The sequence below is a fragment of the Argentina silus genome (assembly GCF_951799395.1).
Source record: "Argentina silus genome assembly, chromosome: 7".
Classification (NCBI taxonomy): domain Eukaryota; kingdom Metazoa; phylum Chordata; class Actinopteri; order Argentiniformes; family Argentinidae; genus Argentina; species Argentina silus.
The window spans coordinates 1305978-1329346 of record NC_139661.1 but is presented as its reverse complement, the minus strand read 5'-3'; the positions used below and the strand labels follow the sequence as shown (position 1 = coordinate 1329346).

The window sequence follows — 23369 nt, the reverse complement described above, 5'->3', positions numbered from 1 at the left end:
GTGCGTGATCATAACCCAATGATGTTCGTATTCGTAGAATTTTAATTAACTTAATTTAATTATATTTCGTGGGATCCCCCTCCGTCTGATAAACTATGTTTTCGTAACAATTCTGTGCATTGACATTGTTAAAAAAAAAAACAATTTATTTGTTTATTTTTGTTATTGTAGTAGGCTACTGATACCACACAGTATTTGAATTGAGCCATTTGTTCCGTGTTTGTGTCCATCCCACTTCCAAAAGCATCAACTGATGCTGGGCTTGATTCGTATTGTCTGATTGCCCAGCCTCCTCTAGCTCCTCCCTCGATTATTCAGTCTGATTACGTGTGGTTGTTGCTGCTGCACGACAGAGGAGTCTGCGATGAGAGAGGCAGGAGCAAAACACAACGACTTTACACGGCGGAACCTTTGGATAAAAATAGGTATTTATATTTTTTTACGAGAAGAGACAACTCATTTGAAGAGGGAATACCTCGAAAGGACGGTACATGAGAGGTTTATATCATAGCCTGCCTTGTAACTAATTACACGGAGTTCCAGTAGTTTGGATAGGCTGACTGACTAGCCTGGCCGCCGAGTTTGCTGGCTCGCTAGCTAAGTTATTCTGATTCGCCCTACAGTTCCAGTTGTTGTGAATTATGGCGCTAAAAGCTAGGGCTTTATATGATTTCAGTTCCGAAAACCCGGGGGAAATTTCCGTAAAGGAAAATGAAATCGTGACTCTATACAGTGAACAGGACATAGAAGGTTGGCTGGAGGGAGCGAACAGCAAAGGGGAGAGGGGGCTTTTCCCTGCGTCCTACGTAGAAATCCTCAAGAATGACAGTGCCTCCATATTCAACAACAACAGCACATCTGGCGATACTAATCAGGGCTCCCAATATGTCAATATTCCAACCGGAGGCTTTGACAGCTCTCATAAAATACAGAATCCAGTTGAGAAAGCATCATTACCTGTTTTCTCCCCCCCGACACAACATCCGCACAGTTATCAAGCCAGCCAAGGGAGCGATGATGATTGGGATGATGACTGGGATGACAGCTCAACTGTTGCGGACGAGCCAGGCGTTGGTGGAAGTTATCAAGATTTTGATGGCAATGGACCGTCTACTTACAGGGTGTCAACATCCTCAATGTCCCGAAGTGGTAACGCACAGCAAGCCAAGAGTTCTGCGACTGTCAGTAGAAATCTGAATAGGTTTTCAACATTTGTGAAGTCAGGAGGGGAAGCATTTGTGCTTGGGGAAGCAGCTGGCTTTGTGAAGGATGGAGATAAGATCTACGTTGTGATGGGTCAGTACGGTCCTGAGTGGCAGGAGAATCCATACCCATTTGGGTGTACAATCGATGACCCCACTAAACAGACCAAATTCAAGGGTATGAAGAGTTACATATCTTACAAGCTGACACCTTCCCACACACAGAACCAGGTGAACAGAAGATATAAGCATTTTGATTGGCTCTATGCGAGGTTGGTGGAGAAGTTTCCTGTCATCTCAGTACCCCACATCCCTGAGAAGCAAGCCACTGGACGTTTTGAGGAAGATTTCATTTCCAAGAGGAGGAAGGGTCTGATGTGGTGGATGAACCATATGACAAGTCACCCAGTATTGGCCAGGTGCGACGTGTTCCAACACTTTCTCGCCTGCAGCAGTACAGACGAGAAGGCATGGAAGCAGGGCAAAAGGAAGGCAGAGAAGGACGAGATGGTGGGGTCCAACTTCTTCCTCACCATCAGCACCCCTGCGGCCCCACTTGACCTACAGGAGGTGGAGAGTAAAATAGATGGATTCAAGGCTTTCACCAAAAAGATGGATGACAGTGTCTTGCAAGTCAACGCCACTGTCAATGAATTTGCCAGGAAACAGATCACTGGATTTAAGAAAGAGTATCAGAAAGTAGGACAATCTTTCAAAGTCCTCAGCCAAGCCTTTGAGATGGACCAACAGTCGTACTCCATTGTTTTGAATCAAGCCATCGCATACACCGGGGAGGCTTATGATGCCATTGGAGAGTATTTTGCTGAGCAACCGAGACAGGACCTGGACCCGGTGATGGATTTGTTAGCGCTTTATCAAGGACATCTTGCAAACTATCCAGATATCATCCACGTTCAGAAAGGTAATGACATTATGCTACTCCACTGTTTGCCAATCTGTGTCTGTAATCAACAGCTCACATGGTATAATCAATTCATTCAAGAGTGATAAGATGACAATTTGTCTTTATCAATCAATTGTCTTTGTATGCGCTGATTTACCATTCATGCATAATACATCACATGTGATATGCATCAGTTTGTTTCACTGATTGAAGTGCAATATTATTATTTTTATTGGATTTATCTGAATAGTGAATAATTGGAGGACAGATGTTTTTCCAAAAAATCGTTTTCAACATTACTTATTGCAGTCAAGTAACTTTTCATAATCAGGTTTTTTGTTTGGTATTACGCAAATGGAGCAGGGCGCATAGTTCTCTCCGATTAAGCCTTATAATCTTCCAACACCTGCCTATCTTCCAAAAAAGTTTGCAGAGGAAGCTCTGCATATTTACGTTAGTCAGGAAGCAAATGACATGTATGTTGCCCAAGGATATGAATGACATGTACTACCACAACATACGTTGATAGATTATTTAAAATTACTTTTTATTGTGGTTTTGAAGACTCAATTAGTCTCTCTTTCAAGCCCAGATGTGGCAAACTGGCAAATGATGCATCCAACGCTCAGCATTTTGGCTCGATTATTTGTCTGAATGAACCTGTTGCGGTTGCGAGACGTGTCAGCAGTCCTCCTCCCCATTATAGCAAAGGGGACTTTGGATGACACATTGGAAATGTTTGCATCCCTGGTTTCATTTGACTAGTGCCAAGTCACGTGGGTGGTGCCAGTCATGCTTATGTGTTGTGTGTGTTTTTGTGGCTGGTGACCTATTGCACGGTAAAGCCTGGAAAAACGGAAAATCCCACGCTTTTGCCAGGAAAAGCTATCTTATCATGATGACCAATATCAAGCTTGAACTTCATACACTGGAATGAACTATCATTTATTATTCCTCCCAGTTTTTCCTTGTTTTCACTGCAAGACCATGTTAGCCAAACTCAGCTACCCTCCCACATGAAGAACAATAATTGTGCCCATTGTGGGACAAAATGCCACACTGTAGAAGCATCACTGTTATGCAAGGGCTTTTTGGCAGTGTAGCAGTCTTTTTTTATATGAAGATGCTTTGCTGCTGTTTACAGTGTGAAAATATAACAGACATTTGTGCATTTTGTTATTGGAAAGACACTCAAGTCTATTGTTTCAGGAACTCAGAGTTCCTCCTAAGGCTGAGGGCCAGCAGCACCCCCCGTGAAAAGTTCTAAAGTAGTCAGGCTTAGTAATAATCTTACCCTAACATTTCTCCCAAATTAATCTCCATGTGCTCTGTGCTCTGACACCTCTCTCTAAATATTCATTCAAGGACAAAAACATGGATTTAACACAAAACACAAACACAAAAACACAAAAAACTGATTTGAGGAGTGTTGAGTTGAGGGAACTCCTCTCCAACGCCAACAGACCATACCGTACACATCGACCTGGCAGGATTAGAGGATAATATGGGTTAATGCTCAATCCATGCATTATGTCCCTCCGGTCAAAGTTATTGGATTGTCATTGCTCTCAGAGATCATGCAGAGAAGCACTCAGATAAACCCTATGACATTAAACAGATTTGATTGTATTTGATTTAATATCAGAAAGCATATTTAAGATAGGCCTATTTAGTTTGTGAATATTGGAATGGAAAGATGATTTTGAATGTTGTTTTCAGCCAGCAGTTATAGGTCTAGATATTTTTTATTAGCCTATTGTTAGACCTTATCACTAATGTTAGACCTAATCACTGTGTAATTGCATTCCACCCAGACCCTCTCACTTTCAATGCTTGAGAGATGCTAAGCAGGAGGTGTTTAGCTCAGCCAGTCAGTGTTGGCATGTTGAGCTGCTAGGGGGTGCCTTGCCTCTAACCAGCATGTTTCATTGGCAACACAAGACTTTCCATTCAGACATTACAAACTTTTAAAACATGTACAAAGGGCTGAGCTATACAACTGCATTTGAGCACAAAGTCCTGATAAAACCAGCCTGTCATATAGGCCCAGCTCTCCTTGCAAACATTCACGCACACACTTTTGGAGTGTAGAGCAAAAAGAAGAACAAATGCTTCACGGTCCCATTAATTACGCAGGGCACTGTACATTTTAAAGTGAAAAATGGAGTCCCAGCATTATGCTGTCACCGTGGAATTACCCATCGTGCCATGGGTGTAGGCTCCACTAGGGATGAGAGGGACCTGTTTGTTTTTAGTACAGCTCTGGCACGTTGCAATAGCTTCCCAGAGCTGACGACTTCATTCCATCATGAGTGTCCTTACCTGTTTCGGGCATCACGTATCCCAGTACTATCCATGTACTCTCCATCATCTGAGATTTTCTCCAGGAGCACAAAATACCCAAATGGCAGCTAAATAAACTCCCAAGACCAGACCTTTTTGAGCATTTGGGCATAAGTGTCTGGGAATGAGATTACCAGGGATGTAGTGGTATAAAAAAATAGGATGATAAATCCTGGACACCAGAGAAAATTACAAATGTAAAAGCCAATGTTAAATTGTGCTAGTTTTTGCTATTCACCCAAAAAGTGGTGCGTAAACGGCTTTATCATGCGTTTACCCTCCACTACATCACTGATTGACACAATACCACAAGCAGCATTTTTATTACTCAGTTTTGTCTCAGTAGCAAGCAAACTGCATTTCAAAGGTTCTCTGTTTTCCTGTTATTTGTATTTTTAAAATGTTTGTATTTAACATTTTTTAACCAAGAAAAGCCCATTGAGACAAAGTATCTTTTGCACGTGAGGCCTTGGCAGGAAACAGCAGCAGTCAATACAGCATTACAAAATGTAAAACATAATACAAGCAGCACAACAATATGATCCAGCCTACAAGAAACATTTACACTCCTCCTGAGTTTTGCATCAAAGTTTTAAACTCATTGAGGGGCACTAGTACAGTGCCTTCGGAAAGTATTCAGACCCCTTTTTCCACATTTTGTTATTCTGTTTTAATGTAAAGCCAGACGGACACAAACACAGACGACTCCAACATATGAGAGGGTCTCATACTGCAAGACAAATTCTCACGCTATCTTGATGCAATGTACACTGCATGAGCGGACTCGATGCTAGCTCTCGCACTGGGTGATGCAACCCTCTCACCCTCCCCCTCAATGTTTGTTCATTGCAAGGACAACGGCAGAAATGGCAATGGCCACAAAATAGTAAGACATTTCAGCTGTAGTCATAGTCTTAATATGCACAGAGAAAAAGCCTTAAAAACATAAGGAGAATTTGGACACAATATCCAGGCACAGACAGCAGGGGCTGTCTATTCTTAAAAAAAGATTGGAGTTTGAAACAGTCAATCATTTTCGCTAGACATATCAAAAAGGCAGCTTAGGTTTTTCTTCAATTTCATGGTTTCAAACCAAGAATTAAAATGTCATTTATCTATTATTTTAACTATTCTTTAGTATACTAGAGCGATAACAAGAGCAACGTCAACAGGGCATAAAATTACCTTTTTGGTCTACCAGCCAAAGTGTGGATGGGAAAATGTGGTTGTGTATAGTTGAATTTCACTTTAATGGTTTATTTTAGGTTGGGGGGTGTAACCATGTGACGTTGCTCTTGTTTACAGTCACGTTGGCAGACAGTCCTCCACTGAGTCAGAGAGGTTATGGCACATAAACAAATTTCCCAAATTTGCAGTTGTTCTCCTTTAACATTTTCCATCTCATTTTGAAGTGAATTCAACTGATCCCCATTTCACTATAAAGTTGCTTTTCCACTGTGGTCAGTTAATTGCAATAACCTGACAGTGTTGACCTCCTACAGTAATAACCCTCTTCACACTCAGTTTATTGACACTTGCTCTCTTGTCATGCTTTCCATTGGTGCCTAAGGCCATGAGGACTCCATCAGGAGGCCCCCACCTGTAATGGAGTTTATTTATTCCACAGTGTGTGATGCCTTTGGTAAAAAAACATAGCTGTGAAAGAATAGGGGCCTTAATGAAAAGCAATAAAAGCTGGCAGCCATAGAGTTCACTGCCTCGTTATTGTGCAGAGACAATACTCTGCTCCCAGCAGAGATGCCTGGGACCAGCAGTCCCTCGCCAACCATGCTGTATCCAGCTATTCATACACCTCTTTCTGTCTCTCACTCTTTTTTCTCACTCAGTTCTTTCTAACCCCTACACGGTTCATTCTGTCTTTCTGCCTGTCCTGTTTAGTTTTTACAATGCTGAGTGCATCTTAACGGCAACACTTTACTTAAGCTACCCTAGGTCGTTGTAGAAGCTCACGTTTCACTGAGGAAACGGTCCAAGAGCTATTAACCTTCCCTATTTCAAAGCCCATCCATTGTCTGGAGTTTATTAGTGTAATCTGCAAGAAAGCCGATTGAAGAGGAGAACCACTGGCTCGGCTACATTCTTGATATCATTAGCCAATCCAGACGTTTCCGTACCAGAAGTGGTCTTGCTGTGATTCTGTGATTACTAACATTCCCAAAGAGGTAGTCTATCAATAGTCAGAATATTCATTGCCATTGTTAAGTTTATTTCATAAGCACCAGTGGCCAGTTTACCCTATGAGAATAGAGAAGTAGGCCCTGACCAACTTCATGTCCAAATTGACACCAGGGCAGTTCCCATGAGGACCCAAATGTGAAATCCATCAGAGCATATCAAATTGGGTGTCAAATGAAACTAAGAGTCTGACTTCTGGTCAAACATATGGAAAAGCGTCTAAAAAAACATCTACCAGAAAAAGTCTTATAAGGTCAAAGTATAGACCCACAAAAACCCACTATATTTTTTTATTTCTCTGCCTCATGCGGAGGGAGGATAATGAAAGTTAACACAAGTAAGAAGTATAGGTAGACTGTTTTTTACTCATATGGATTTAGTTTATGAGTTAATAAATGATTAAAACTGGTAACAGAATGATCAAATCGGTGATTGAATTACTTCAACTGAATTGGCTACATTTACTTGTTGTACAGGTTGTACAGTATTTAAAAGAGTTCTTCGGCTGTCCCTGTGGGAGAACCCTTTAAGGAAACATTTTGGGTTCCATGTAGAACCCTGTTTACAGAGAGTTCTCCATGGAACCCAAAAGGGTTCCACATGAAACTGAAAAGGGTTCCAAAAGGGTCCTTCCACAGGGACAGCCGAAAAACAGTGGGAATTCATACACTCACCAACCACATCGCATCAACATCCGCATGCTCCAAAAAATTAAGACTTTATTGTTGTTGAGTACATCGGGGAAAGCAAAGCCAGCAAATCACATAAATAAGTAGTGCACAGCACTGCCATTGAGAATGATGACATACAGTGTCCTCCATAATTATTGGGACAGTGAATAATTGTTTCTTATTTTGGCTCTATTCTAAAAGTTTGGATTTGAAATCAAACAATTACTATGTGGTTAAAGTATATTCAAGGTTTTATTTGAGGGTATTTTTTGTATATATTGGGTTCACCATTTACAAATTATAACACTTGTTATACATGTGCAGGCATAAGAGAGCTGTTAATGTCTAGTATTGATTCTAGGCTTTGTGTTTGCCTTTGGAGTCTGCTATTGGTGATTGGTATTGGTAATTGTTTGATTTGAAAGTCATCATTTAAAATAAAGAAAGCACTGGTGAGCTCAGAATTCGTAAAACGGCCTGATAGGCCAAGGCAGACTTCTACAGTGGATGACCAAAGAATGCTCACCATAATTAAGAAAAAAACCAAAACGACTGTCCCACAGACTACAGGCGACACTGCAAGATGAAAAAAAAAAAAAGCCACAAAGATGGAAAGATTAACATGTACCAGAGTGATGGCAAGACTAAAATGTGGAGAAAAAAATGAACTGCCCAACTAATATGTGAGGCATACTGGGACCAGATTGGGTGTGTCTGTGTGTGTCTGCACATGACATTGGCCTATGTGTATTTCTTTTATTTATTTATTTTTATTCAGTGTAGGTTATTTCTTTTTGTTATAATGAAGAAAAAGACATTGAGAACCACATGTCATCGAATTAATTGACTTATTTTTCTTGTGTTTTGAGATTTTTTGCAATTCTAATGTTATATAAGTTGATAAAATAATACATTATTACCTTAAAGAGTGTCTATTATATATTTCTACCTTTGTGTCCCTATTTTGTAGTCAGTGGAATGTAAATACTGATGTGTTTAGATTATATAATCAGGGCACACTTGAAAAATAGACCCTGGTCTTAAGGTGCTGTCCCCTGTATAAATGAAAGATAAATACAATATTGACTACATCATCATGTACAGAATGACTTTCAAACCATAAATCATGCATTTCTGTAGGGGACCAATGCAGTCATTCTGTTACCGGATGTAAATCCACTTCACTTACTGTAGCTCAACAACCAAAAGAGATTTTTTTTCAACTAACACCCCCTGCTCTTTCTGCAGACATTTTAATCTTAAAGCGGATCAACATCTAGTAACGGAATTATGGTAACGGAATGATGGCATGGGTCCCTCACAGAAATGCATGATTATGATGTAGCCAAAATAGGGACACACAGGTAGAAATATATAATACTGCAGATTATTGTAGACCTCTCATAAAGGTAATAATCAACAATGTCTCATTTTATCAACTTGGAAAGAAACATGGACAAGGCTAATTAATAAAACTCACAAAACACAAAAAACATACAGTGCATTCCGAAAGTATTCAGGCCCCTTCACTTTTTCCACATTTTGTTGTGTTACAGCCTTATTCTAAAATGGATAAAATGTATTAGTTTCCCCTCATCAATCTACACACACTACCCCATAATGACAAAGCCAAAATAGGTTTTTAGAAATGTTTGCTAATTTATTAAAAATAAAAAACTGAAATATCACATTTACATAAGTATTCAGACCCTTTACTCAGTACATTGTTGAAGCATCTTTGACAGCGATTACAGCCTCAAGTCGTCTTGGGTATGATGCTACAAGCTTGGCACACCTGTATTTGGGGAGTTTCTCCCAATTTTCTCAAGCTCTGTCAGGTTGGATGGGGAGTGTCGGTGCACAGCCATTTTCAGGTCTCTCCAGAGATGTTTGATAAGGTTTAAGTCTGGGCTCTGGCTGGGCCACTCAAGGACATTCAGAGACTTGTCCCGAAGCCACTCCTGTGTTGTCTTGGCTGTGTGCTTAGGGTCATTGTTCTGTTGGAAGGTGAACCTTCGCCCCAGTCTGAGGTCCTGAGCGCTCTGGAGCAGGTTTTCGTCAAGGATCTCTCTGTACTTTGCTTCGTTCATCTTTCCCTTGATTCTGACTAGTCTCCCAGTCCCTGCCGCTGAAAAACATCCCCACAGCATGATGCTACCATCACCATGCTTTACAGTAGGGATGGTATTGGCCAGGTGAGCGGTGCCTGGTTTCCTCCATACGTGATGCTTGTCATTCAGGCCAAAGAGTTCAATCTTGGATTCATCAGACCAGAGAATCTTGTTTCTCATGGTCTGAGAGTCCTTTAGGTGTCTTTTGGCAAACTCCAAGTGGGCTGTCATGTGCTTTTTACTGAGGAGTGGCTTTCGTCCAGCCACTCTACCATAAAGGTCTGATTGGTGGCTGCTGCAGAGATGGTTGTCCTTCAGGAAGGTTCTCCCATCTCCACAGAGTAACTCTGGAGCTCTGTCAGAGTGACCATTGGGTTTTCCTTGACAATGGCCCTTCTCCCCTTCTCGCCAGCTCTAGGAAGAGTCTTGGTGGTTCCAAACTTCTTCCATTTAAGAATGATGGAGGCTACTATGTTCTTGGGGACCTTCAATACTGCAGAATTTTTTTGTACCCTTCCCCAGATCTGGTCTGTGCTGTTCCATATCATGTCCAATCAATTGAATTTACCACAGGTGGATGTCAATCAAGTCATAGAAACATCTGAAGAAACAGGATGCACCTGAGCTCAATTTCGAGTGTCATAGCAAAGGGTCTGAATAATTGTGATATTTCAGTTTTTGATTTTTAATAAATTAGCAAACATTTCTAAAAAACTGTTTTCTCTTTGTCATTATGGGGTATTGTGTGTAGATTGATGAGGAAAAACATTTATTAAATCCATTTTAGAATAAGGCTGTAACATAACAAAATGTGGAATAAGTGACTGGGGTCTGAATACTTTCCAAATGCACTGTAAATCTGCCTTTGAAGCTCTTAATTTATGTGATTTAAATCAATGAGATACATGGTTCTCAATGTCGTTTTCCTCATTATAAAACACACATACACACTCAATCTGGTCCTAGTTCGCCCCAGAGATCTCTGTAAAATGAAAACATTCTATATATTGTCTGCAACCAGGAGGACCCCAAGAATCTGCCATGTCAGTGCACTTTGATGAAGACAAATCCCTTGATGTCCTTCCTATAGAAGTGTGCAACATGTATTGTATATCAAAGGATCAGCCTAAGAACCCTTTTGGATTCTGTCCAACCTATTTTTGTAAAAGTGTAGCCAATTGAATTTCAGTAATTCCATTACTGATTTGATCAGTGATAGTTCTGTTACCGATTTGGTCAACAGAACAGAACAGAATGACCAGTTTGAATCACTTATTAATTCATAAACAAAATCGATATCAGTAAAAAAAACTACTATTATTTGCAGGTCTATCTATATTTACATCCTCCCTCCTCATGAGGCAGAGAAATTTTAAAACGTCTTACAAATATGTGGGTTTTGGTAACAGAATGATTGGGCAATGGTTCTTCAACCATTTCTGTTAAACAAAATATACGTTTTGATGCACCTAACACCTTTAAATACTTTTTCTTATAGGTGTTTCCTTAGACCCTTTTCCATATGTTTGACCAGAAGTCAAAGCCTTTGCTTATACCACATTTGTATGATGGAAAATAGTTGAAAAATGTCTTTCTAACTTAATTCCCTGAAAATATCGACTCTTACCCTCCTATCCTCCAATGAATTTCAAATGTTGGTCCTAATGGGTTCTTCTACATGGAATTGCCCAGTATGGAATTGTTTAAGTATGGTCTTTGGGAAAGATAAAAAGATGAAGAAAAAAAAAAGGTTTAAAATCGAAGAAACATTGCATTGCATTGAAGTTATCCACAGCACCTATACACCATCATTCCCTATGCAAATGTCACTCCACCTAATGTTTCTTCTTAGTGGGCCCTAACTCTGATTGTAATTGTTGGGGTCACCCCACATCATGGGATGTTACAGCTATTATATAGATAACTCTCTCATTTCTTCTTTTAGAATCCTTTTTTTAGTAATCTGTCTAAATGGGGTATATGCACCAGGCGGACAGGTTTTTATTTGCCCTCATGGAAATGACAAGTGTAATGTAAGCCTCCCCACAGAGGAACACTCAACATCACACTATTGATCCCATCACTATAGGAGCCCCATCAGCTTTTAGTCTGGAGTGGAGTGCTAACCCATGGCTTTCAAGGTCTATGACCACCACAGATCACTTTTTTGACTTTCTGTTTTCCGTGTTTCAGAATAGTTTTAAAGGGAGGGGAAATATGTCGTGTTACATGAAAAGTTAGGCTGCTTGTAGATAAGCTACCACATTTGTCTGAATTTCTCAGGGTTGCAACATAACAAGTAAAACAGGTTAGTCCAAGGGAAGTGTGAGTTGAATAGTTTACATTCTAACCACATATATTACTTGACTGTATAGAAATTAAAATGTCCCAGAATGCAGTTCCCTATCATTGTTCTTGGGATTACCTTCAACCTCTCCTCATTTTTGATGCCCTTGATTCATGTTAGAGCTACCACCAACGGGGAGATTATTGATTATTGTGACATGAAAGCTGCCTAGATATTGCATATTTCATTCACCACCCTGTATCTGCATATTTGAACGCCTAAGTTACTTTTACCACCACAGTGGTTGAGCAGTGGGAAGTGGGCAAGCAAAGCGTGTTCCAGGTTGACTTATAAGATAAGTCGTTGGATATATGCTAACCGCATCATGTGATATAGCAATCTGACTTCGGGCTGCACAGTCAATGATGTGTGTACATTCCAAGAAACCTTCCCACCACATGCCCGTAGAATGGTTGGTTGTTGTCACATGCGCACATGCACAGGTAGGACTAGGAAAGCCTGGTTTCAACAACGTTTGGTGATAACCAATCAAGAGGACAGAGAAAGGGTCGCCTCCTAACGTTTCCTGATGGTATACAGCCATACTTTAGTTCCACTGCACACTTGGGTTCCTACAGTTTCGGTAGAAAGGTGGCAGAATGCTAGTTGGCTAAAGTTTACCACAGGTTGTGGCATGTAACTTAGCTAATAAATCAGGACATCATAAATGCAACCCATGATGTTTGGGAACAAACAAACAAAACCTAGCCTTTTTGAACATGCTAATGTGCACCACCAAACTTGCTGCACACTAAGAGTAGTGGAGTAGAAACGCGCACGGGAGATCAACCCAAATACATTTGGACGGAGTGGTGAAGCCTGTCTCCAGACTAAATTAAATTAATCTTGTTTAAAGTCAGTGTGTTGTTGGTAGTATTGCTGTGGCTATCCTGCCTAAAGACCTGGGACCTAGTTTCCATTGAAAACAATCTGTTTGAAACCAATTGCTGTCAATCTCTAGTGGGAGGGGCTGAAACTACTCTGCAAGGTATTTCAGTCCCTGCTCAGCTTTGACGAGAACTAAATACATTTGGACAAAGTGGTGAAGCCTGTCTGGTCGTTAACTGATCGTTAGGTGGGAGGGGCTGCAACCCTGCTAAATCATCAACAATTACAGAATCTGCACTTATATCCTGACGGTCAAAGAGCAACAGCCTCTGTGATAGCCTCCTGACACAAAGTCGAAGGTGTCAATCTGTGGAGTCCATCGAGGAAGGCCTGATAAGAAGGCCAAACTACTAAGTATTTTCATTCTATTTGATTATGTTTTCAGTACTCTGAGTGTATTGAGCGCTACCTACATCTTGTATTGCCCACAAACCCTCTCTCTCTATACCGGCAAATATCACAATGTGCTTTCTCCCCATTCCTGTTATTTCATCCCTCAGGAGGACACACAGACGCTACACCTCCCCTCGCAACCCATCAAATTTAATCTACCCACCATGCTCAACTGACCACGACCTCACTGTCGCGGGAGGACTTTGGAACTGCCAGTCAGCAGTACGGAAAGCATAGGCTATCACAGCTTACGCCTGCTTCATGTCCCTCCACTCCCTTGCTCTCACAGAGACATGGATTACACCGGAAAACACAGCGACTCCGGCAGCCCTCTCTGAAGACTACTCCTTTTCTCATTCCCCTAGACTCTCTGGTCAAGGGGGAGGCACAGGACTCCTCATCTCACCGAAGTGGTCACATAATGTCCTTCCCCTGTTACACCTGTCCATATCTACCTTCGAATTCCATGCTGTTTCTGTCACCTCCCCTGTCAAACTTCACATTGTTGTTTTCGTCTCCTAGGTCATCTTGGTGACTTCTTAGAAGAGATGAATGTCCTTCTCAGCTTCCTCCCTGAGGACAGCACACCGCTCTCACTACTGGGTGACTTCAACATCCAGTCAGAGAAGCTTCACTCGTCTGGAGTACTTGACCTTCTCTCCTCCTTCAACTTTACCCCGTCCCACTCTCCTCCGACTCATAAGGCAGGCAATCAGCTTGACCTTCACCAGATCCTCCCATACCTCCAACCTTACTGTTACTTCCAGTTTCTGATCATCATTTTGTATCCTTCTCCCTTCCCCTCAAATCCACTCCCTCCCAGTCAGACTCTACCCACACTGTATCCTCTCGTCGCAACTTGCGTACCCTCTCCCTCACCGCTCTCTCTTCCTCTGTCTTATCCTCCTCTGTTGAATCCTTCTCCCTTCTCTCCACTGATGCAGCCTCCTCCACCCTCCTGTCCGCTCTTTCCTCATCCTTCGACTCTCTCTGTCCACTGACCTCAAGGCCAGCATGATCCTCTCCACTCGCTCCTTGGCTGTCTGAAACCCTGCAAGCTTGTAGAATAGGGCTCCGGGCAGCTGAGAGGAAATGGAGAAAAACGGCCTCCCTGATGACCTAAAATGTTATCTCTCTCTCCTCCTTAACTACACATCCTCTGTATCAGCTGCTAAAGCTTCTTACTATCATTCAAAAATTCAGTCCTCTGCCTCTGACCCAACAAAACTGTTCTCCACACAAAGGCAAAGGGAACAGCCCCTCCCTACTTGCAAGCAATGGTCAGCCCCCAAACCCCTGCCCGATCACTCCGCTCTTCCACCTTGGCTGGCCGCCTGGCACTGCCGCCTCTACATGGATGAAGCAGTCGCGCTGTTCGGTCATGCCTTTTCACTGTCCTGGCGCCCCGCTGGTGGAATGAGCTTCCCACTGCTGTCAGGACTGAAGAGTCACTACCTATCTTCCGCCGTAGACTGAAGACCCATCTCTTCAGGCTACATCTTGACTGTCCCTCCTAAAGACCTCTTCATCCCCACTAGCCCCTGTACAGTTTCTCTACTGTAAATAAATATAAAAAAAATAAGTAATTCTTCCTTCTTCTAGCATTGTGACTGCCAATGGCCCCTTGACATAGCATAGATTTGTTTTTTTTATGATGACTGATGTATAGATGATTCACTTACAACAAGTTTCTCGAAGTAAGTTGCTTTGGATAAAGGCGTCTGCTAAATGTCAAAAATGTAAATGTATAAATGTACCCATGCCAACACACAGCAGAAGTGGGTGCGAGGGAGAAGCTTTTCGCTTTTTGCTGTTTTGTTGTAACTTCCATGTTTGTCATCCAAACTGTCCAACGTTTTAACAAAACATTTTAAAAGTTACCAGATTTGTCTCTACTATTGATACTATTGAACCAGCTATAGCTCCAGTCCTGACTTTTAATTGATTGGTTTGACAGAATCCGTTTCTCAATAATTTGCTGGATTCTATCATTCATTCCGTTTACATTCAATGCATATAATCTAGACCAATGCCTTTGAAAAATGAATGGCTTCTAAAAATGTATTTACTGTAGACTACTCTAGTATCATATACAGTTTTATGGCTTTCTATACAAAGACAATTGATTTGTAAGCAACTTTCTATTACTGTTAGGCAAGGTGCCAACTACACAGCCTGTCTTGCTCAGAGGTCCTAGGCCTATGGACTTTTTAACATTCTCTTGGAGGGTCTCTCTTTTTTAATTTAATGGATACAGAATAACAGATACAGTTGCCTATTGTTGGTTGTCTGGAATTGCCTTGAGACATGTTGAACCCTCTGAATTCTTCAGACTTCAGTCCTAAGCAGAAAATGCCCTTCAAACTACATAAAGCATTATTTAATGTATATTGTGATCAATATCATTATCGACCATTATGGACAAATATATTGTGACATTTTTCGACCATGTCGCCCAGCCCTATCCTGGTTGGCCTACATCGTTGACAGAATGAACCCAGTGAGATTGCTGCATGCTAGAGTCAGGTCACAGGCTAACAGTGCCACGTTGTTGTGTAACCAAGCATTACGTAAGAACCGGAGTTCTGCCTCCTATCCAGAGCAGCAGGACCACTCACCACTCAGTCTCTCTTCTCAGGGGGTGCGCTTCATTGACAGCATTACAGCACTCTGGGCTGTCTCAGGCATAATCTCAGAACCCCCTTTGAGGGGATCATTCAAACAGAGTATAGGCACAACCTCTTCAACAACGGCTCCTTCAAATTTCTTCCACCATTTTCACAACTCTTTTCAAGCTGTTGTCGCCCTTCAAGCTACTCTCCAACCTTTAAGATGTATTGTAAGTGCCTTTCTCTTGCCAGTATGGGTGTGTGGGGGTTGTGCTGGTCATTTTGCACCTTCTGATGCAAAGCCAGTAATCCATTGTGAGTCTGTTGGGGGTCTGTTGATTGCATCTGGTGGGTGACTACGATAAGTACAGTTGGTTCTTGGAACCTCAGTGGTGGTTGTGTAAGAGGATGTATGATAGGATGCATAATGCTTGATAACAAAACACATGATAGTAAAACAAAACACAAATCTTCAGCAATAATGACATATAATGAAATGTAATTTTATATATATATGAAACAAGGTACATATATACACCAGTCATTTGCTAAAGGAAAAATAAGTGAAAGTGGACACAAAATTGCTTCTTCTTTCAGTTGCTATTGTGCCTTTATGCTAAAGCTATGATAAAGCTACGGTGCCCTTTTGGGGGCAGGTGTTTAATAGCAGGTGTGTATATGTGTGTGTGTGTGTGTGTATATATATATATATATATATATATATATATATATATATATATATATATATATATAAACATATGTAGGTGTGAAAATAGTTAAACACCCCTAATTGTCGCAATTAACATGTCACACCACTTAACGTGTCTCATCCAGAGTCACCATGGCAACAATATGTCCACCTTAATCCATTACCAGGCCTTTAAAACACAGCAAGGGAAAGAACTTTAGGCAGGTTTTCTCTCTCTTTGTTCATCTGTTCTACATTAGAGGAATGTCAAGGATCTGGGTTAAACCACAGCAGAGCAAGAAATTGATAGATATTTGGGGGATGGGGGAGAAATTGTCTCTTTTTGCAAATGTCAGCATGTTTGCCTTGCATTTTGCATTAGTCTAATCCACTAGTCTACTCCACTCATCATAATCTGCTACTTTTCTGCGTGCATTTCCAAAATAGATTGAAATTGTGCATTGGGGATTTGGATTTGAAAGTAGATGTTAGCTTCATTACTTATGGCATTGAGAGATTACACCTTTATAGCAAAAACAGACATTTTCCCTTTCATGGGCGATCAGGGTAGGAGAGCAGCCAAAAGAGTGCAGGTCATCATCAGATCATTATTTATATCCTTTTGTGATGAATTGCCAATGGTCTTCCCGTCATTGATTGACATTGACAGGTAATTACTAATGGTGACTTAAGTTAACTAAATTATACAAAATCCTGGGATAGGGCAATGCAGGAAGTTTGGCACAATGTCTGAAAGGTAAAGAGGATACGTCCCCACCGAAAGCAAACCTGTCTGAACTCATGAAGGATTCCACCAGCTCTGAAATCATGTGTGGAATTTTGTTGTTGTTGTCTTGAAACATTAGAATAGGCCTGTTTTAACAATTCCATGACATTACACACATCCATGTGGCTTTGTGTAAATATCACCAGTTATTGATGTAAGCTACCACCACACAAAGAGGAAACTACTGGGAACAGGGAACTACTGTAGAATACACAGTAACACTTTACATTAAGGTCCCCTTTGTAAAGGGTTTTTAAATGGTTTATAATTAGTTAATAAATCACTTATAACCAGTTTATTATTAAATTGTAAACCATTTACAAACAGTTAACTCATTACATGTTTGATATTCATTGGTGGTTGCCAAATAGGGAGCTAGCATTCAGGAGCCAGTTATTAATGCTTTTCTTTATAAATGGACTTATAAATGCTTTGAAAACTAACCCTGATGTGAAATCATGTAACATTATTTGCAATGGTTGCATAGCTGGGAAAGTTATTTCCGGAATTGTGGAGATGATTCGGCTAGCACTAAACCGATTGAACACATCTTTATGCAGGTTTTTTTCGTCCCACCTAAGGAAAATGCCTAAAATCCTGACAACCTAAACGAATGAGTTATAACTGTTTGGAAATGCTTCATAATTAAATAATAAACTGGTTATAAATGTTGTATTAACTAATTATAAACCATTTACAAGCCCTTTATAAATTTTAGAAGACCTTTGTGTAAAGTGTTACTGAATACGGGGGAACTAAAATACCGCCGATAGGAATAGGTCAGATGGCCGGATGGTTGGGTGGCTGTGGACCTTAGTATCTTTTGTCTATATACATATGTAGCTGTGAAAATACACCCCACACCATCATTTCCTGTCTTAGAAAACCCACATACAAAAGTCAGTCAGTGAGTAACTAACACACAGGCACTGACTGGCAGTAACAAACTACCAGTCAGTGCATTAAGTAAGGGAGTATTTTGTATGATTTAAAGGTTTAGTATGTAGATTTGAGCTTTAAAATAGTGCTAAATGCCTATGATAAATTGGTAGCAATCAAAGAATGTAATCACATGATAAAGAACGTTCATTGAAGAGCGCTGTTTTGGTCCAAACAAAGCACTTTCTCTGATCTGGTGTTGAGGTCAAGCACTGGGTTTTACGTACCATTTTTACCTTTTGTTTGTTGACAAGGATATGGACATATCCTTATCCTTATCCATGTGTATAGTGCCTTTGGAAAGTATTCAGACCCCTTCACAGAGTGCAGAAAAAGCACAAAACTAGGCTACATGCTTCACCTTTAAATAAAAACAGTAAAAGACTGGTGTTAAAACCTTCACATTGCCATAAGACAATTCAGTGTTAATCACAAATGTAAAGTGCATCAAAAAGTAAACGCTTAAAGTGAGGAGACTGGCCTGTGAGTAAACCCAGGTCCAGTCTTTGCAGTTGGGTCTTCTAAACAAGGCAGTTAAACTTTTGGGCTCACTTGGTACTGCAGTGAACTATGTAGAAACCACATCCTCTAAGGCTGAGCAGTCATTTTCACCAAGACATGTTTTGAAAGTGGTGTGGTTAAGGGTCTTCATGACATGACAGTCTGATGTGTCAAACAAGCCAAGATTTGATCTTGGGATCTGCAAAAGCTGTAACGAAAAACTAGTTGGTAACTTGTGTATTGTTTCTATACTGTGCTTTTATTTGAGGGTATTTGTGTATATATTGGTTTTACCATTTAGAAATAACAACAATTTTATACATAGTCCCCCTATTTCATTGCACCAGCAGTATTGGGACAGATTCATATTATGTCACTCATTTGGTCATGTATCCATTGCATGACTGCCTGAAGTCTGTGACTCAGACATTGGGTATCTTCTCCCGCAATACTCTGCCAGGCTTGTAAGGCAGCCATCTTCAATTGTTGTTTGTTTTTATTTTATTTTGCCTAAAATCTTAATTACAAGACATTAAATGCATGTTCAATTGGATTTAAATGTCATATTGATTTGGCCACTCAAGAACTTTCCTCTTTTTGGCCCTGAAAAACTCCCTAGTTGCTATGGCAGTATGTTTTGGGTCATTGTCTTATTGTATGATGAAGCGCCGTCCAATGAGTTTGGAGGCATTTGGTTGTACTCAAGCAGACAAGATGTTTCTGTACAAGAATTCATTCTGCTGCTGACGTCAGCAGTTACACCATCAATTAAGACAAGTTAGCCAGTTCTCGTGGCAGTCATACATGCTCAAACCATAACCCCCCCCCTCCTCCACCATGTTTTACAGATGAGGTGGTATGCTGTGGATTTTGGTATGTTCCTTTTTTTCTCCAAACTTTCCCCTTGCAATCACTCTGGTACATGATAATAATCGTCTTATGTGTCCACAACACCTTTTCCAGAACTCTGGAGGCTTTTTAAGGTACTTTATATCCAATAGGCTGCTTAATATCCAAATTAACTTTATACCCATCATTACCCAAAGCCATGGTAGAGAACTCCAAACATTCCACTCCGCATAGTGTGCAGGTAAACCAGAGGGTGATTGGCTAAATGCCATGTTTGGAGGTTTCCACCATGGCTTCTGGTAATGATGGATGTAAAGTTAATCGGGGCTGATTCTAAATACAACTGAAATGTTCACATTCAAACATAAACAGGATATTCGTTCCAAAATCAAAGTAACTGTGAGGGGCATATGGCGGGGCATACGGCAGCACCTCCGGCTGCTCCCTCTGGTGCTCTTCTTAGCTGCCTTTTTAAATGAGTTCCAACGAGCCTTGCGGATCAGCTGGCAGCAGGGCTGATTGGCTAACAGAGCTCAGGTCGACTATAGCCAACTATGACCACACGGGATCATGGGAGGTGCTGTTTGCAGAGTGGCGGCCATTTTACCTCTGCACAATCCCTGTGGTGTCACAAGTTGAATGATGTTCCAAACTTTGGATTTTGGTAAGCCTAAGGTTTTGGCCAAAACAGATCTTTCAGCCTAATAATGGCTCCCTTGACTTTCAGTGACACCTCTTTCGTCCTCATGTTGACGTACACCGATCGCAGAATCCAAAGACAAATGCAAAGCCTAGAATCAAGACTTGACGTTGACAGCTCTCTTATGCCACAAATGATGTGACACAACACACCTGACAATAAAAAAACATCTCTTTATAATATACTAATATAGTCCATTTAGCTGACACTTTTATCCAAAGCGACTTATATTGCAGTGAGTGCATACATTTTTCAGTCTATATGGTCCCAGCAGGAATCGAACCCATAACCTAAGCACTCTACCAACTGAGCCACAGAAGACCACCATCTCTTAACAGACTTCATAGCTATGGTGTGTGACTGTCTGAAAATTCACAATGACAGCTCAAAGAGGCAATTCTTACCGTCAAATACTGTGATATCTTACTGTGATATCTCGCCCAGCCCTACTAACAATGCCCACAAACATTGTTTTTGTAAGTCTTTGAAAAAACATTTGAAGAGCATTGCCAGTAAAAATTGCCTGTTATTTGAAGTAATGGTTTGATCATTTTTTATTCAGTTGCTTTCACATTCTCATAGCCTTAAACAATGCTCACAGACTCAATACGAGTTCTCGGGCAGATTGGAACACGTAGTTCATGCCAGGAGTCTTGAGACTATTTTTGGTCAAGCCCTCAAGGTCATCCTGAATACTCTTGGTTTGGTTTTCTGGATATACAGTGCCGAGCCTAATCAGTAATGAGTGACTTGGAGACTTACATGTAATATTGACTTGAAACCCAAATGAACTTTCTACTGCAGACATTTCCCCCCACACTCTACACGAGAATCCTTAATTAATTCACACGCAAAAAAACATCACTAACCTTGATTCTCTTCTCTATCATCCTGACAGGAGCACTGACCAAGGTGAAGGAGAGCCAGAAGCACGTGGAGGAGGGCAAGATGGAGAGCCCGCAGGCGGACGGCATCAACGAGCGCTGCAATATCATCTCTTTCGCCACACTGGCCGAGATCCAGCACTTTCACCAGATCCGCGTGCGTGACTTCAAGGCCCAGATGCAGCACTACCTGCAGCAGCAGATCGGCTTCTTCCAGAAGATCACAGGCAAGCTAGAGGAGGCCCTGCAGAAGTATGACAACGCCTAGAGCTATTCAAATGGCCCTTCTGATTTGTTGGATTTGACCTGAGTGACCATTTACCTTTCGCCAGTCAGCGAAGCACAGGCAGATAACCAGCACCGCCATCAGCAATACAATCGACAGCGAGAGAGAGAGAGAGAGCGAACACTCTAATAAACCTGAATTCTTTCCAAAAGCATGGATTCCTTTCATGGTATCTACTGTTTCGAAAGGATGGACATTTTTGTTTTTGGTAGTTAGGGGTAGTAAAAAAGGTGGGACTCTCATGCTTGAATTGGGACAAATTTACTTTCAGGTCATATTCGGTTTCTGCAGTAATATGAATTGATAAATGAGGGCACCAGAAAAAACACTGCATTGGTTGGAAGGTAGTGGATGTGCTTTTATCAGAATCATGAGCTAGAGAGAAAACAATTTAGCCTATATAGTGTATGCAAGTTGTATCTCCGCTGCTTACACTACCAACAATGTAACGTTTTTTTTAAAGGTATGGTGTTTTATAGCTTTATCACACAGTTTGATGTTTTAATATAAGTGACTTCTACAGAGGGAGTGCTCTACTGTCTAGCAGCACTGTTTAGAGGCTTACACACTGCCTTCTGGAAACACTTGAGCCTACAGTCACTCCCGACCACAGCAGATAAATGTTTACAGTCTGCTTGCAGAGCAGCCAGTACCACTGTCTTGTGCCTTTTGATTGTCTTTCTGGTCATTTTTGTAACTTCTTTAAAGGTGTGTGTGTATATGCACACACACCTGTGTATATACACACACACCTGAGCTGTCATTTAATATATATATATATATATATATATATATATATATATATATATATATATATATATATATATATATATATATATATATATATATATAAAATATATTATCATATTTGTTATTACAAAGCCCGGTTTTAAAAGCTGAAGGTTCATTTTGCTAAATTCTTTGGACGAGGACAGTGTGTGTTTGCATTGAAAGATGAGACTGTGGGTGAGAATAGTTGCTGCTTTGGGTGCTTCCATCACCCTTTCGGGGTGTTTTGGCAGGTTTTGCCTCCCATGCCAAAGCCTGATTCAAGGCTCAACCCATGCCGGAGGGCATGGAGGAGGACAGCAGAACGTGCTGGGGATTATCTGTTCCTGCTACAGGATTCCATACCATGGACATGATGGAACATAGTAGTGCCTAAGGACTGTGGCCTGGACAGGCAAGGGAATGCTAAGACTGAAATTGACATTGTAGGTTCCTGAAATTACAATATTTCTTAAAATGTAATTGTTTTTGCACAAAGTTCCAGATTGGCTGAGCTGAGATGGGTGTCAGACAGTAACTTGATGGGTAGAGGGTTCCTGGCCTGTTTAAATGCAGTTGATGGTACAGATCTGGATACGTCAGCTCACTGTACTGCTATTTCAACTTTAATGTGCAGGTGGCATCACCGACGTTTAGAGTAGAAGCGTAGAAAACAAAATAAACCCCTCCTTCACAGATTTGTCTGGTTTGTGCCCTTTGTACACATGGTGTTGCCCAGTGTTTCTCAACTCTAGACTAGGTCCATTGATTTTTGGTGCCTCAAGAGGTTGGTCTGGCACTAATTCAGTCAGCTCTCAAATGCTAAGCTGATCAGAAAGAAGAGACATTTATATTACATAGAAAAAAATATTCCTCAAATTGTTAGTACTAAAAAAAATATGATTTTTGTTACCTGTCACCTTTCAATGCCACCACCAGTGTTTTGAACACTGAAGAGGAAAGCATGCTGTGGTGCTTTTACAGGGTTCTCCCCTGCCTGTCCCAGGCTGCTCTGGGACTCCCAGGGGTCTAGGCTGGCCTGGCGTGACAGTGGCTCACTGTCTTCCCACACACTAGCTAGCCCAAACAGATCTGCTGACAACTCAGTCAGGCTAGCCACCTGGGACATCTGTGTAGTGTTAAAGATGCCAAAGAAGTTAACAAGATGCATCCGCCTTCTGTAGCAACCAAGGTCAAACATGGTTGAAATACTAGTTTTTCACTGGATGATTGATATCAGTTAAATCTTATAAAACAGTTATCAGGGAGATCTACATGCAAGGTCACGAACAAAATGGAAACA

General features: G+C 41.0%; 1 protein-coding gene across 2 annotated transcripts; it reads left to right on the top strand.

The window, feature by feature from the left end:
- The first annotated feature begins 370 nt into the window (after positions 1-370).
- On the top strand, positions 371-22061 carry snx18a (sorting nexin 18a). Of its 2 annotated transcripts, none has more exons than XM_083672635.1 (2): positions 371-2124; positions 21027-22061. In XM_083672635.1, the coding sequence occupies exons 1-2, from the start codon at positions 642-644 to the stop codon at positions 21278-21280; spliced, it is 1737 nt and encodes a 578-aa protein (XP_083528761.1). In that variant the 5' UTR covers positions 371-641; the 3' UTR covers positions 21281-22061. The 2 variants fall into 2 exon arrangements, with proteins under 2 accessions (XP_083528761.1, XP_083528762.1); XM_083672636.1 differs by lacking the exon at positions 21027-22061 and adding an exon at positions 13163-13536.
- Positions 22062-23369: the final 1308 nt, after the last annotated feature.

Bases quoted from the DNA above. Each gene is read 5' to 3' on its own strand.
- snx18a (XM_083672635.1), top strand. From the start codon at position 642: ATGGCGCTAAAAGCTAGGGCTTTATATGATTTCAGTTCCGAAAACCCG. The intron at 2,125-21,026 runs GTAATGACATTA...TCATCCTGACAG, and splicing joins TATCATCCACGTTCAGAAAG to GAGCACTGACCAAGGTGAAG.